The sequence below is a fragment of the Girardinichthys multiradiatus genome, chromosome 20 (genome assembly GCF_021462225.1).
Source record: "Girardinichthys multiradiatus isolate DD_20200921_A chromosome 20, DD_fGirMul_XY1, whole genome shotgun sequence".
NCBI lineage: Eukaryota > Metazoa > Chordata > Actinopteri > Cyprinodontiformes > Goodeidae > Girardinichthys > Girardinichthys multiradiatus.
The window spans coordinates 17886237-17900201 of NC_061812.1; the positions used below are offsets into that span (position 1 = coordinate 17886237).

The 13965-nt window shown below is 39.1% G+C and overlaps 1 protein-coding gene across 17 annotated transcripts in view; it reads left to right on the forward strand.

Annotated features, from left to right (window-relative positions):
• atp2b2 (ATPase plasma membrane Ca2+ transporting 2) overlaps positions 1-13965 on the forward strand; it is a 198711-nt gene that overhangs the window by 95565 nt on the left and 89181 nt on the right. For 5 of the 17 annotated variants that reach the window (XM_047346417.1, XM_047346419.1, XM_047346423.1 and 2 more), the window contains exon 1: positions 9873-10924. In XM_047346417.1, the coding sequence (XP_047202373.1) occupies positions 10726-10924 (199 nt within the window). In that variant the 5' untranslated portion in view covers positions 9873-10725. Of the gene's footprint in view, positions 1-9869; positions 10925-13965 lie in introns of those variants that run through there. The other 12 variants (XM_047346420.1, XM_047346426.1, XM_047346427.1 and 9 more) reach the window with 6 other exon arrangements.

The window sequence follows — 13965 nt, forward strand, 5'->3', positions numbered from 1 at the left end:
ATATAGCGCCAATTCACAACACATGTTGTCTCAAGCACTTCACAAAAGTCAGGTACATACATTCCAATTACTCCAAACAATTGAACAGTGCAGTCGGAGTTAGCTTTTTATTCAAATTGGATAAAAAGTTTTTCTGTCTAAGGAAAGCCAGCAGATTGCATCCAGTCAGTGACTTGCAGCATTCCCTTCTCCCGGATGAGCATGTAGAGACAGTGGATAGTCACTGGCGTTGACCTTGCAGCAATCCCTCATACTGAGCATGCATGTAGCGACAGTGGAGAGGAAAAACTCCCTTTTAACAAGAAGAAACCTCCAGCAGAACCAGGCTCAGTGTGAGCGGCCATCTGCCACGACTGACTGGGGGTTTGAGAGAACAGAGCAGAGACACAAAGAGAACAAAGAAGCACTGATCCAGGAGTACTTTCTATGGGAAGGAAAAGTAAATGTTGATGGATGTAGCTCCTTTAGTCGTTTCACCTAGAAAGAAAGAACAGATAAACTCTGAGCCAGTTTTCAAGGTTAGAGTCTGAAAAAGAGCACATATAATTAGTTACAGTAAAAGCTCAGTCAATTTCCATGTCTAGGAGAGAGAAAGGGTTAAACACTAAAAGACAGGGCTATGTGGATCATCGGTAGAGGATGAGCATTAAGTTGTTGCCAGCAGAAGCTTGGACAATGCCCCTCTCCAGAAAGGTGCCACAGGCAGACACAGAGCCAGGCCAGGTGTAGCTTCTAGGAAGAGAAAAGAGAGAACAAAGTTAAAAGCCAAAATAACAGCAAATAATGCAAAATTGGAGAGTAATGTGAGAATGTAGCGAAGAGGGTGAAAGTGGTTGTTATGTCCTCCAGCAGCCTAAGTCTATAGCAGCATAACTACACAGATAATTTCAGTTCAGATTATTTAGTTAAACAGCGCTTATTTACAACAATGTCGTCTCAAGGAACCCAACAAAGGGTCCCTCTGATGGTCATTGTTATACTAAAAACCACAATGATTGGGATACCTCCCTCTGTCAGACTGATTATAACCATTGGAAAAGAGAAGGGGTCATACAGGTAGCAGAAATGGAGGGTGTGTTTGCACCTCAACCATAACTGAGCCGGTTTAGACTAAACCTGACTCCCCCTTACTCCAACCAACAGGGAGGGAGGAAGACGGAGGTAAAAAATAAGGAAGATAGCTCAGGATAAACTAAGCCACTCTAACTATAAGCTTTATCAAAAAGGAAAGTTTTAAGCCTAGCCTTAAAAGTAGACAGGGTGTCTGCCTCACGGACTAAGCTCTAACACAGAGATGACAGAATATCTCATAGGAAGATAAGGAAAAAAGTCTAGTTTTTGTAAAAGGAGGTTGTTAATTCTCAAACAGCAAAGATAACACCATGGTTAATACATATAAAAAGTCTCCATTGTCTATTAGTACATCTATGTACAAGCATGGGCATATGGCTTACCTTGTAGAGAGCAGGGCTAACAACAGAGAGGTCCTCAGTACGACATTAGCTCATGCTACTTTTTATGAAATTCTTGTCAATCTTGACTAAAACAGATACACAGTACATTTAGACTTCCAAAAAACACATCAAAAACTTTGAATCCAAATGTACCAAATATAGCCAAGATGTCTGTAAATCAATATGCATTTTCAACAGAAAATGGTTGCTGGGACGGTAATATAATTACTTTTAGGAAGAGCGCCTGTTTTTTAATTGTAGTTTAAAAACCATAGTTTCTTTATTTAATTGATTGTAAAATTTGTCTCAAAAATTACTGCTATAAAATAAATGTTACGATTAATTAGTAGATTTATTTAAATTTCAAATATAACACGGTCTACTTTTACCATTTATAAGACATTCACAATACAATTTATTTCAGTCAGACAGAGTCAGCGTCTGGCCACAGAACTCGTAAATTAATGTATATCCCATTTGTTGTTTGAGTTGAGTCCCATGAGTATGTATTGCTTTTTAGGTAAAAAGCTGTTGGCTATTAAAAGATGGGTACTTTCTCCTTGAATGTTTGTTCAGGTGTTGCTTACTGCTCACTGTCAAATAATGGGGACCATGCCAACAATTATGGAGCTGAACTGGCACATATGCAGGTGGGCAGACAGAAGGATAGCACAGCATGAGGAATTTTAGTCAGTTACTGACAGGAAATATAATGCAGAGAATAGTTTGGCAGCAAATTAACAATGTCACGTACAAGATCTAAGGATGTAGTTTTAGGAACACAGAAACAATAGGTATCTATTGGATCACATTTGTTTTATAATCAGAACATACTGTAGCACCCTGTTGCTACTAAGGTTGTTTACTTTATTGCTACATAAATCAAGAAAGAGGAACAACTCTAAACCTCACCAACAACTTGACTTGCAGCTACCCACTGTGTAAATGTGTGTGTATATGTGTATATATATGTATATATATATATATATATATATATATATATATATATATATATATATATATATATATATATATATATATATATATATATATATTTATATATATATATATATTTATATATATATATATATATATAATAAAGTTTTAGATAAACCTTCCCACTCAATGGGTCTCCCTATTTTCAAGACTATTTACATTGTAGATTCTCACCAAAGGCAATAAAGCTGTGATTGAACACGCATGGAATTATATAACAAGTAGTGTGAAATAGCTAAGCATTTTTATATTTTAGTTTCTTGAAAATAGCCACCCTTTGCTTTGATTACTGCTTTTCGCTCTTGGCATTCTCTCCATGAGCTTCATGAGATGTTCACCTGAAATGGTTTTCCAAAGAGTCTTGATAGAACTTCGCAGAGGTTCACTGAGAGACGGCCAAAGGTTAATATTTCAGTCATCACAGCAAGGGGCGGCTACTTTAAGAAATCTAAAATATAAAACATTGTTAAAGTTATTTTACAATGTTTTGTTTGCTACGTAATTGCATATGTGTTTGTTCACAGTTTTGGTGCCTTCATTGAGAACCTACATACAATGTAAAGAGTCATGAACATAAAGAAAACCATTAAATGAGAAAGGGGTTCTAAAACTTTAGACTGGTAGTGTATGTATTTGTGATAACGTCTTCACTGCTAAGAACATACCAAGTAGCATTTTTTTTGAGTTACTCAGTTCAGGAATTAGCAGTGCACCTAGCCTCTGTCTCGACCTTTTCTAAAGCCACTTTCTCTGGGGGAATAACCTTAGGAGCTATATTTTTAGTGGCAGTTCACTGCTTATGAGTGTCAAAAGGCAAGGTTCTTGTGATTGAAATGAAAGGGCTTATAATGATTCAGTCAGCCATGGAAATGGCTGCACTGGTAGGAGCATGGGGAGCTGACCTAGTTTTCAAGGTTTACCAAAGCTAGGTAAATGGTGTTGTTTCAACCCAGTGTACAGCATTGGTTATAGGGAAGATTTTTAGAAAAAGAGCACAATTCTGGAGACCCCTGACTCAGAGCACTCTCGAGTGAGTGTTTAAGCATATGAGATATTGAACCCCTTACTATGGGCCAATTAATTAGAGTCTTTTGAGCTTTAGTTGTTGCCTTAAGGTCACGGGGTCTCTGCCCAAGTTGTTACTTTTGCAACACGGTCTTGGATAACCACATAAAAAAATCCTACATTTTTTAAATTGTTGTCTTCTACCTTTAAACCTTGTCACCTGCCGTTTAAATGTCCCCGCAATCAACTATTTGTTACTGAGCAGATGTCATGCACAGTTTAAACCTTCTTCCACAGTGTTCTGAATCTTAAAATAGCAAATTTAGCAGATTTCAGGGGATTAATATTGAAGTAAAGGCTACTGGCATCCTACTCTGTCTTTTATTTTGTGTTATTTAGTCCTTGTCTGTTTTCAGGTAATCAGTCAATGCAGGAAAGAGTATGTGCTTATGAGTCGTGGAAGCACATATTTAGCAGCCCCACGTATTCGGAAAGATCCTGCATCTACAGAAAATGTGGCACTTACATTTGTTCTGTCACTTTTTTGATGGCCTGGAACAATATGCTGGCCATATGTCACTGGTCACCTGCAAGATTTGGTTGGCATAAAGGTATGCCTTGGCATGCAAAATTACCATTAATATTGACTGAAGCTGTTTACAAACAGCATCAAGGAAAAGCTAAATGCAGTATAGTCCTGTGTTCTCCTATTTCTTTTAATAAAACATCATATCATTCCTGACCATTTTGCTTATTAAAGCCAGTTAGCAATGAGGACAAGTAAGTGCCAAACTGCGTGTATAAAAAAAAATTGCATGTGCTATTATTTGGCGTGTGGAAGGTGATCTACTATGATTGTGTGCGCAGTTGATAACAGGTGCATAAGTAATGTGGACAGCCCTGTTTACATGCGGAATTTGCATGTGCTACTGGTTTTCACCATGGAGAGTTTGGACATATTCAGGCATGTGTACAGATAGACCCTGGGGGCTGCTCAAGCACTGTCCCTTTTGGTCTGGATGAGAAAAGGGCCCTCTCTGCTGGAGTCCAATTTGTTTCTTCATTCATTAAATAAATTGTAAAAAATTTAACCAATTCCCCTCTCTGCCATCAGCTCCTACTAAAAGTGTTGATATTTGAACACTTTTGGGGGGCATTTATTTGAGTGTACCAGCCCATGGCGCACAAGCTCCCACCTTGCTCCTCGCTCCTCCACTTTGCCATCAATCAGTGTGGAGCACAGGACCATACGGCTGCACCGCCACACTTCTCCTTTGACCCGCATGAGACAGACAGGCAGACAGGTCAGTGTTTCTGGAATCCCAGAAGGGACACTGAAGAAAATAAAAATAAAAAACTTTCAGGAACGCACCAGATTGTTTCAGGTGCGTACAGGAACAGTATGTAAGTTCACTTGTGTTTGTTTTACTTTAACTGCACAAAGGATTTAAATAAAACCCATGCTTCAAAGGGCTCATGAGAAACGACTTTGAATTAGATTAGCCCATGTCTGAAGTCCTGCACTGTTAATCTGTCCCACACAGACATCTTTTTCCCCCTCATTCATGGCATCATGAATATGTTGAGGAACACGCAGAAGACATCTATAATCTGCACCGCCTTTTATGGTCTATATAGAAGCGCTCCTCCAGTGCAATCCAGACACGGTGTTGTGTACAATTTTTATTTTTGAAAGTACAAATATGTTGAGTTGCACACAGAAGTCAACTTATATCTCTCCGTCGTCTGTCATTGTACCTATGCCTCTTTCTCGCTACAACGACTGCAGCGTGTGTTCACAACGCTGTGCCAGTTTGCACCTGCTTTTCAAATGTGCAAAAAATAAATGCATTATCAGCTGCTTAAATCAGTTTCATGTTTGATAAATGGTAAATGGCCTGAACTTGTATAGTGCTTTATCAAGTCTCCAGAGCGCTTTACGCTACAATCAGTCATTCACCCATTCACCCACTGACAGTGGTGAACTACAATGTAGCCACAGCTGCCCTGCAGAAGTGAGGCTGCCATACATAGGCGCCACCGAGCCCTCTGACCACCATCAGCAGGCAAGGAGGGTGAAGTGTCAACTGAGAACGGGGGTTCAAACCGGCAACCCACCCGTCACAGCACAAACTTCTACCACCCTAAGCCACAGTCGCCCCTATATCTGAGGGCGCCCCTAATCACAGGTATAAATCACAGTGCGCATGCTAAATGATGATATTTGCATATCCTCCTCCCAGTATTTTGTTTTAATAATCAGCATTCTACATATTCATGAAGGCAAAGACGTAAATGGATTGCGCCTGCTTATTTGACAGACGCAATCCTCGGTGCACCTGGTTAGCAGTTCAGCTTTGCGCTTGCTACTAATTTTGCATGTTTTTATACAGGCCAACCTTTATTAAATCAGACCCTTTGACTTCAAAATGGGCCAAACATTATTAGCAGACAGTAGTACGTCTTGTGAATCTGTGCTTACATACCTAAGATGTATACCCACATGTGGGCCAACTCTTTGACTTTCCTAGTGTTTCAATGTCATGTCCTACTGTTTCTGAAATCAGCAGTTCTGTCTGCTGTTAGTTCAATCTGCAGCATCATGCTTTATAACATAACCTTGAGATCGTTGGGAGTTTCTGAAAGAAGTTTTACAAGTTGTCAAACTACTCTCAAAGATCAGCAGGGTTTTCTTTTTTTTTAAAGATATTTTCTCAGCACTAGTGCCCTTTATTTTTATTTATTTTTTTGACAGTAGGCAGACAAGAAAGAGGGGTAGAGAGAGGGGGAGACATTTGGCAAATGTCACTGGGTCTGGGACTCGAACCCGGGACAGCCGCTTCGAGGACTGTAGCCTCTGTATATGGTCGCATGCTTAACCCCTACACCATCAGCGCCGCACCAGCAGAGTTTTCTTTGTGCTATAACCTCAGTTTGTTGGTTTCAAAGGAACATGTATTCCACATAAAGCAGAAAAGTAATAATGTTTTTCAATATTTTGTGAATAACTGTTTTAACATGAGGGGATTTGGGTGAGACTGGAGTTTAGGCAGACCCATTCTATAAATTAGAATATTATTGAAAATTCTATTTATTTCAGTAACTCAATTCACTAAATGGATTGATCCGGTACCACCCTGTTGGTTTGGTAAGCACATGTACCGAACAAATACAGTTGTTTTATACCTGAACACATGCAGAATATTTATGTACAGAACTACATGCGCAATGCAAAGATAAGTAGAGCAAGTTAAAACGTGACACCAAAATAAAGCAGAGAGGAAGCTATCACTAAATTCTGATTTCTGAGAACTTTAAGGTTTCTCATACAGCTACAGTGGAGCAGCATACGCATTTTTCAACAGCGGTAGGGTATGTAGCTCGCTCTGCACTTGCTGAATTTCTCACCTGAAAGAGGATTTCCCAACAGCTGCAGTTTTATAGTGCATTTTTGTAAAATATAAAAATATTCTATAAATTAGAATATGCTTTCCGACGAGACTCATTTTTCACATGAAAATTACCTTTTGAAAATACCAACCTTTAAGCAGGCATGAAACATACTTTAATTAAGAAAACATTTCTGTTATAAAAATGTTCTTCTCTTGGTCTGATGCAATATTCTGATCTTAAATTTCTTGTTTTCATTAGCTGCAAGCAGAAAAATCATCATAATAAACAGAAATAAACGCTTGAAAACAGCAGTCTGTGTGTAATTAATCTCTATAATGTGTTATATTTAGTGAGTGAATTTACTGAAATAAATGAACTTCACAATAATATTTTAATTTATTTAATGGGTTTGTACATCTGGTACACTGGATGCTCTAAATATCAAAACATTTGGAAGTGATTTAAACCTTTTTTATTCTCAAATGTCTTCTTAAAATTCTTAAACATTGATCTTTTCTTTAGTTGGTTTTATTTTTGTATAATCCATCCTTCCATCTAGTCGGGGGCTTCTTATCCTTCATTAATAAAAATAAAAACAAATCTCCAGTCAGTTCTATAGTGGCCACTATAGTTTCCCTTGATTGATACTTCATTTTTCTGAGTCCCCCCTAGTCAGTCTGTGTTTGGTTTTTCTGCTCTTTTGTTTGATCTCTTATCTAAAAAGGTCAAGTGTGTGTTGGTGTTGCAACATTGTAGCTTTGAGAGAACCTCAAAGCAAAGTTATTTACAGATGATGGAGAGACACTCCAGTCACTGCAGGGTTCAGCAGAATACAAAACTGGGGGGCTTTGATTCCAGGTCCCCCTCTGTGTGGGTGGGTGGTGATAAATGGCAACAGTGAGGCAAAGGTTCACTTTGAATAATAATATTAATGATGAACCTTTTAATAATCTGTTAAAGGCTTGATTAGTATGGCAAAGGCTGAGTCACTGATCCCACTGGTTAAAAATGAACCATTCTTGTAAACTAAATAAAGACACACTGATCAGAGTTTCTGTGGCTGATCACCAATTTTGTTAAGCTCTGACCTGCTATATGTTAGTTCTTATTTATCTTTAAGAACTAAAATAAACTTTAAATCAATACAAATACACCAAATACTTTAACTGTTTTAGCAATAAAATGTTTATGCTAAAATAAAACAATGATTTTTCAAAACAGCCCAAAGTTACAAATGCTGTACAATTGATCATTAAACATTTATATTAGGAGCATGTGTGTGAGGCAATATGAGGGTGTCACACCGCTCTGTAGTTAAACAGCATTTTAGTACACAACATACAAAATGATTACAGATTGCTCTGTGTGTATTCCCTGTAATATTACTAGACTCTTATCTTAACTGTCACATAAAAAAAAAAGCTGTCAACAATTCCTAACCTAGCATGTCAAATGAGAGACATAATTAGAGTAAAACAGACTTACTTTGCTGTAATACATTCAGCTTCCTGAAGGTGCTGATGTCAGAAACTTCCCGTTGGGGCAACCTGAATGAACAGCCGATATCCCTCGATAGGCTCCTCACAGGATACTTTCCGAAACTTCTTCAGCCTTTTAGCAAACATTAAGTTTCCTTCACTCCCTAACAACTTATACACCAAAGAGTGTTGTGTGTGGTACCTTCAGTGATCCAAAAAGGATATCATGATCTGGGTCTGAATATGTCAGATACCAATTTGCATCTTTATGTTGATTACAAAGGTATTTACTGCCGTGCATCAGCTCTTGTTCAGGCTATTGATTCACTGCAGAAAGCCTTTAACGTTATCCAGAACTCACTATTATAATTAAAACATTTTCTTAGTGCAGATGAAACTTATGCTGTTTTCCAAATCCAGAAAGCAAATGCAAACGACCCCCTCGGTGACCACTCTGGAGGGAAATGAAATAGAAGTGGTTCACGAGTATAAATACCTTGGTGCCTTGATTGATGACTCACTTTTAATCCCCATGTGGAAAAACTTGTGAAGAAGCAGAGGATAAAGTAGGGGTTTTATTTTCAAAATATATTTTTTTTCCTTTCTTGCATCTGCAACATGTTTAACTGCATTGGATTATGGAGATCTTTTCTACATGAATGCTTCTGCTCATTGTCTTTATATGGTTGACACTGCTTATTATGCCTCTGTTATGTTATCTATCTATCTATCTATCTATCTATCTATCTATCTATCTATCTATCTATCTATCTATCTATCTATCTATCTATCTATCTATCTATCTATCTATCTATCTATCTATCTATCTATCTGTCTGTCTGTCTGTCTGTCTGTCTGTCTGTCTGTCTGTCTGTCTGTCTGTCTGTCTGTCTGTCTGTCTGTCTGTCTGTCTGTCTGTCTGTCTGTCTGTCTGTCTGTCTGTCTGTCTGTCTGTCTGTCTGTCTGTCTGTCTGTCTGTCTATCTATCTATCTATCTATCTATCTATCTATCTATCTATCTATCTATCTATCTATCTATCTGTCTGTCTGTCTGTCTGTCTGTCTGTCTGTCTGTCTGTCTGTCTGTCTGTCTGTCTGTCTGTCTGTCTGTCTGTCTGTCTGTCTGTCTGTCTGTCTGTCTGTCTGTCTGTCTGTCTGTCTGTCTGTCTGTCTGTCTGTCTGTCTGTCTTTTTACAGATGATATAAACTGATCTGAGCTTTGAACTAACTTAGTTCAGTAAGGTGCAGTCTGCCTCCTTAGCTTTTCTGATAAAAGTGTAGTTGCATGAGGACAGGGCAGGATAACTGGTCTGAATTCATTAACGCCAAGCAGTACAACACAACAAGCATTGGAGAATGTGTCATTGAGATAGAGTGACAGCACAGAAGAGGTCAGTCACTGCAGAGTGCAGTAGCAGTTTACTTACTGGTGAGACAGCAGCAGCGGGTTCACAGCTCAGCCCATCCTCCCTGTGACAGCATAACGTTACGTTCTCCATCTCTGCTCTGTCGTCAGAGAAAACCCAGCCTCCCACCCGTGCACAACTCCTCTCCTTTCTGCACCAGAAAGGAGCAATCTCATCTCTCCTTCTTTTTTATGTCCTCGCTCGCTCTCTGTCAGTGTGTGTACTCAGAATGAGGTTAGCAGCACCAGCAGCAGCAGTAGATAGAGACAGCAGAGGCACAGTTACTGCAGCAGCCAGGATAGGCTGTCCTTCAGCTGTGCACCATCTACTGCTGCATTCACCCCTGCCCTGAGAACACAACGCTCATTCCTGTGCTCTCTCTGTGTTTCTTCCTACTCCTTCTCTCACCTCTCCGAATTCTTTTTTGAATTCGACTCCCTCTCTTTTCTTTCGCTTTCTCTGTAGCAGTGATGGGGAGGACCACCATGTAGAGACCGAGAGGCAACAAAGGCAAGAGCAGAAGAGCAGTAATGGGAAGCCACACATGGAGTGGGTCTGGACTGCAGCCGTGGTGAGCCTGAGAGCTACATGACTTGAAACCACCATCATTGCCCTTCTCAGGACCTAACCACTTGGGCTGTCCAGCACTTACCTGGATGCTCCCCATTTGTGATTTGCCATCCCCTTTTCTTCCCCTGCACCGTTGCTCTCTTTCCTGCGCTTTAGTTTTCTTATTTTTAGTGTCTTTTTTTTGTCTGTTAAAATCTGTTTTCCCTGAAACAGAGGCTTCTCATCCTTCTATCTCTTTGGATTTTTTTCATTTTGTAATATCTTTATCCCCAAGAAGTACTTGCTTTTTCTTCCTTTTTTGGTTATAATTGCCTGCTAGAAATTATTTTTAGATTTTTTAATCAGACTGAGCTCTGTTGTGCAATTATTTTTCTTCTATAAGCAATAATAAACACTAATCCAACTGACTTGAAAGCTGACATCATGGGGGACATGTCCAATAGCGATTTTTATGCCAAGAACCAAAGAAATGAGGGCAACCATGCGGCTGGCTTTGGCTGCTCGGTTATGGAGCTGCGATCGTTGATGGAGCTTCGTGGCACAGAGGCAGTGGTTAAGCTCCAAGAGGACTATGGAGCAGTGGAAGGACTGTGCAAGCGGTTGAAAACCTCACCCACTGAAGGTAAACCCATGTTTCCTACTGATGCACATGAAATGCATACATTGTTGGGAGTTATGTTAAGCATCTTATATTTAGAAAAGTGTAATACTCTTGGTGCATCATTGTACTTTCTCCTGGTATGTAAATTATTTATTTCCATTAGAGTACAATTATATAAAAAAAATAAAACTTGTGGTAGTGGTACATGGATATAGAAATGATGATAAAGCATTTGGAGAATACATAAGCGCAGCATCAGAATCACACGAGGTTGGGGGATCCCATTTTAGGCACATTTAAGATTTTTTCGCTGTGCAGCGAGTGGGAAACCTGTTTAGTATGCACAGAAATATCTCTGGACAGTTTGGCCCACCTCACTCCCCCTCCCCATCAGAAGCATCCCACCATCTCTTGCCATCTTCCTTTTCAGCCAATTGGTTGCAGATTTATTAAAGTAAAGGTACTGTCCACGTGGGGTGTGCTGGAATGTTCGCCAATGTGAACAGAATGTGGTTAAATCAAGAGCAAGAAACATCAATTTATTTCTATTTATTTGTGTTTAATGTTATGTAAAAATCTAATTAATACGGTGTAGATACCAAATGTATTTTGGCACTAGGAGGAATAATAAAAGAGCACACCTCTAATTATATGGAGCTACTAAAACATCGTAGATTAAAATCCTGTATGACAGGTCACCTCTTACCAAAATCTCTTTACTGTACAATTTTTTACATAATCACCATAGTTTGATGTTTGAAGGACTATCCATTTTTGAAGTCTGACTTTGTAACTCTGCTCGTGCAACTTTATAATATAGCCACAAGAGAGCAGACCAAGTATATTCTAAAATAATAATTAACTCCTTAAAATACTAAGTGTTTTTACCCAGAGAAGGTAGCATTTTTATGCACATGCATTTTTTAGTTTTTGAGGTATGCTGTTTGGAAAAGGACAAACAGCTCAACAAACTGTGCCAGTTACATAAGGTCCTTTACAGAAAAAAACAAAATGTAACTGAAAAGAAGAAAAGGGCTCTGAACATTGACCCAGGTAAATTATCAATTCTTAATCATGAGCTCACACAGCAGTACGGTTTCTTGTACCGTATAACCCGAATATATTTATGTTTGGGGTTCTTTGAAGGTAATGCTGATAAGATCACAACTCCATCTGGTGATTCCTATGAATCATTAAGGGGCTGGATGGGTTATCAAGCTGCTGCTCAGTTTTCTAAGACAAGAGTCATTGGAATCCTTGGTTAGAAATCTGCTTTATTTGAGACTGGTAAAAACATTATTGTAAGCTGTTTGACCATCACATTTTAAAAGGAAGCAACATTTAGGATGTAACTAGTTTTACGGATCAGAGGAATGCAGAGAAGTTTAGAGTCATCTTTAATGGTGAAAAAAAAAAACAAGACAAATAATTTCTTGACAAAATCTTTGGTGGCATAATCCTTGGTAACCCAATCCTTCAAAATGAATTGAACTGAAGCTATTTTAAATCATATATTTTACTTTGCATTATTTAAATGAGTAAGAGTTCATTAAAACGTCTAATTAGTAGTCCATTACCATTTGTTTCCCTGAAATGTAAATATGATGTAATACACTGGCCCATTTTTTTTTTACCCAATGGCCATTTGGCCAGATGAGGCATGTTTATCTTCCATCACGCACAGTGACCGGAATGGTAAGAGTAGTAAAAATAATCTCCAAAACACAATGTTGTAGAAAACTGCAACAAAGGCTGTGATCTTGTGGTTGTGAGTCTCCAAAATGACCATTAGACAAATCTACATTCCAACTGGTTATTGGGAGTGATGCCAGAAAAGCCTTGTTTTCTTTTACAATCGTACATGTAAGTGTGACATTTACTAAACTCTACTGGGACTTCACCTGGAACCATGATTAAATGAACATAAGATTAGGATGTCTATAACTTACACTTCAGGGGGGTCTGGTGTTAAGCAAAGGATGAATATTTAGTAAAGCACCTTATGGCCAACGTTAAGTAAGGCTGAGGATCTGTGATGCTTGTTGGAGTGCGTGGTACCCGAGTTCTTCAAAATACTGGGGAGAGGGAAACTTCCATCCACCCATTGTCCCGCTTCTTCTATACTGGGTCACGGGGGAGCTGGTGCTCATCTCCAGCAGTCTGCTGGTGAGGAGGCAGGGTGCACCCCAGATAGGTCGCCAGTCCATCGCAGGGCAACATACAGGGCAAACAACCATGCAAACACCCATTCACACCTGACTGGCAATTTAGAAAGACCAGTGAGAACACGCAAACTCCATGCAGAAAGATCCCGGGCAGGGAATAAACCCAGAACCTTCTTTCTGCAAGGTAACAGTCCTACCAAGTGCACCACCATGCAGCTCACCTGCAAACTTAAAAAAACAAATTGAACTATCTCACTGGAAGAGAAGATTCATTTCCTCACCAATTTTCTGAGATGTCCAGCTCAATGTGTTGAGCCTAAACCAAAACTAAACCAGTATATTTTGGTCCTTCATCAAGGAGCTTCTTGATGTGTATCCAAACCCAGCAAACAGAGCAAAATCACCAGTATCTGTGGGTGTGGTGCAGTGTAGTGCATATTTGATCGGTGAAAGGAACAAAAAAGAAGAAAACAGAAGTGGCAGAACTTCTCCATCCACATTCCACGATGTATTTAATGGGCACACAGACTCTGTCTTCTGTGGTGCCTCTTTTATGTCGTTTCTGAGAATGTAGGTTATTGAGATGTCCATCTATAATTGATGTTGTCTGAAATCTTCCTCTGATTTCAGAAACTAACTCAGAACTGTCCTCTGTTGACTGTGTTGGCTACGTTGCCTTACAACTATGCTAGTTTAATAAAGCCATTGAAAGCATAAGGTCAGTGATGCTTAGCAACTTTAGAAATAGGTGGACCTACTTACGTGCGTAAAGGGAACATAAATGGGCCTTCACTATGCACTGATGCAATTTACCCACATTTAAATGAGATGTTATGCATGTATTTAGGGGAAATCCTGCCTATATTTGGGTATATTGTGTAAATTTCAGCTAGAACA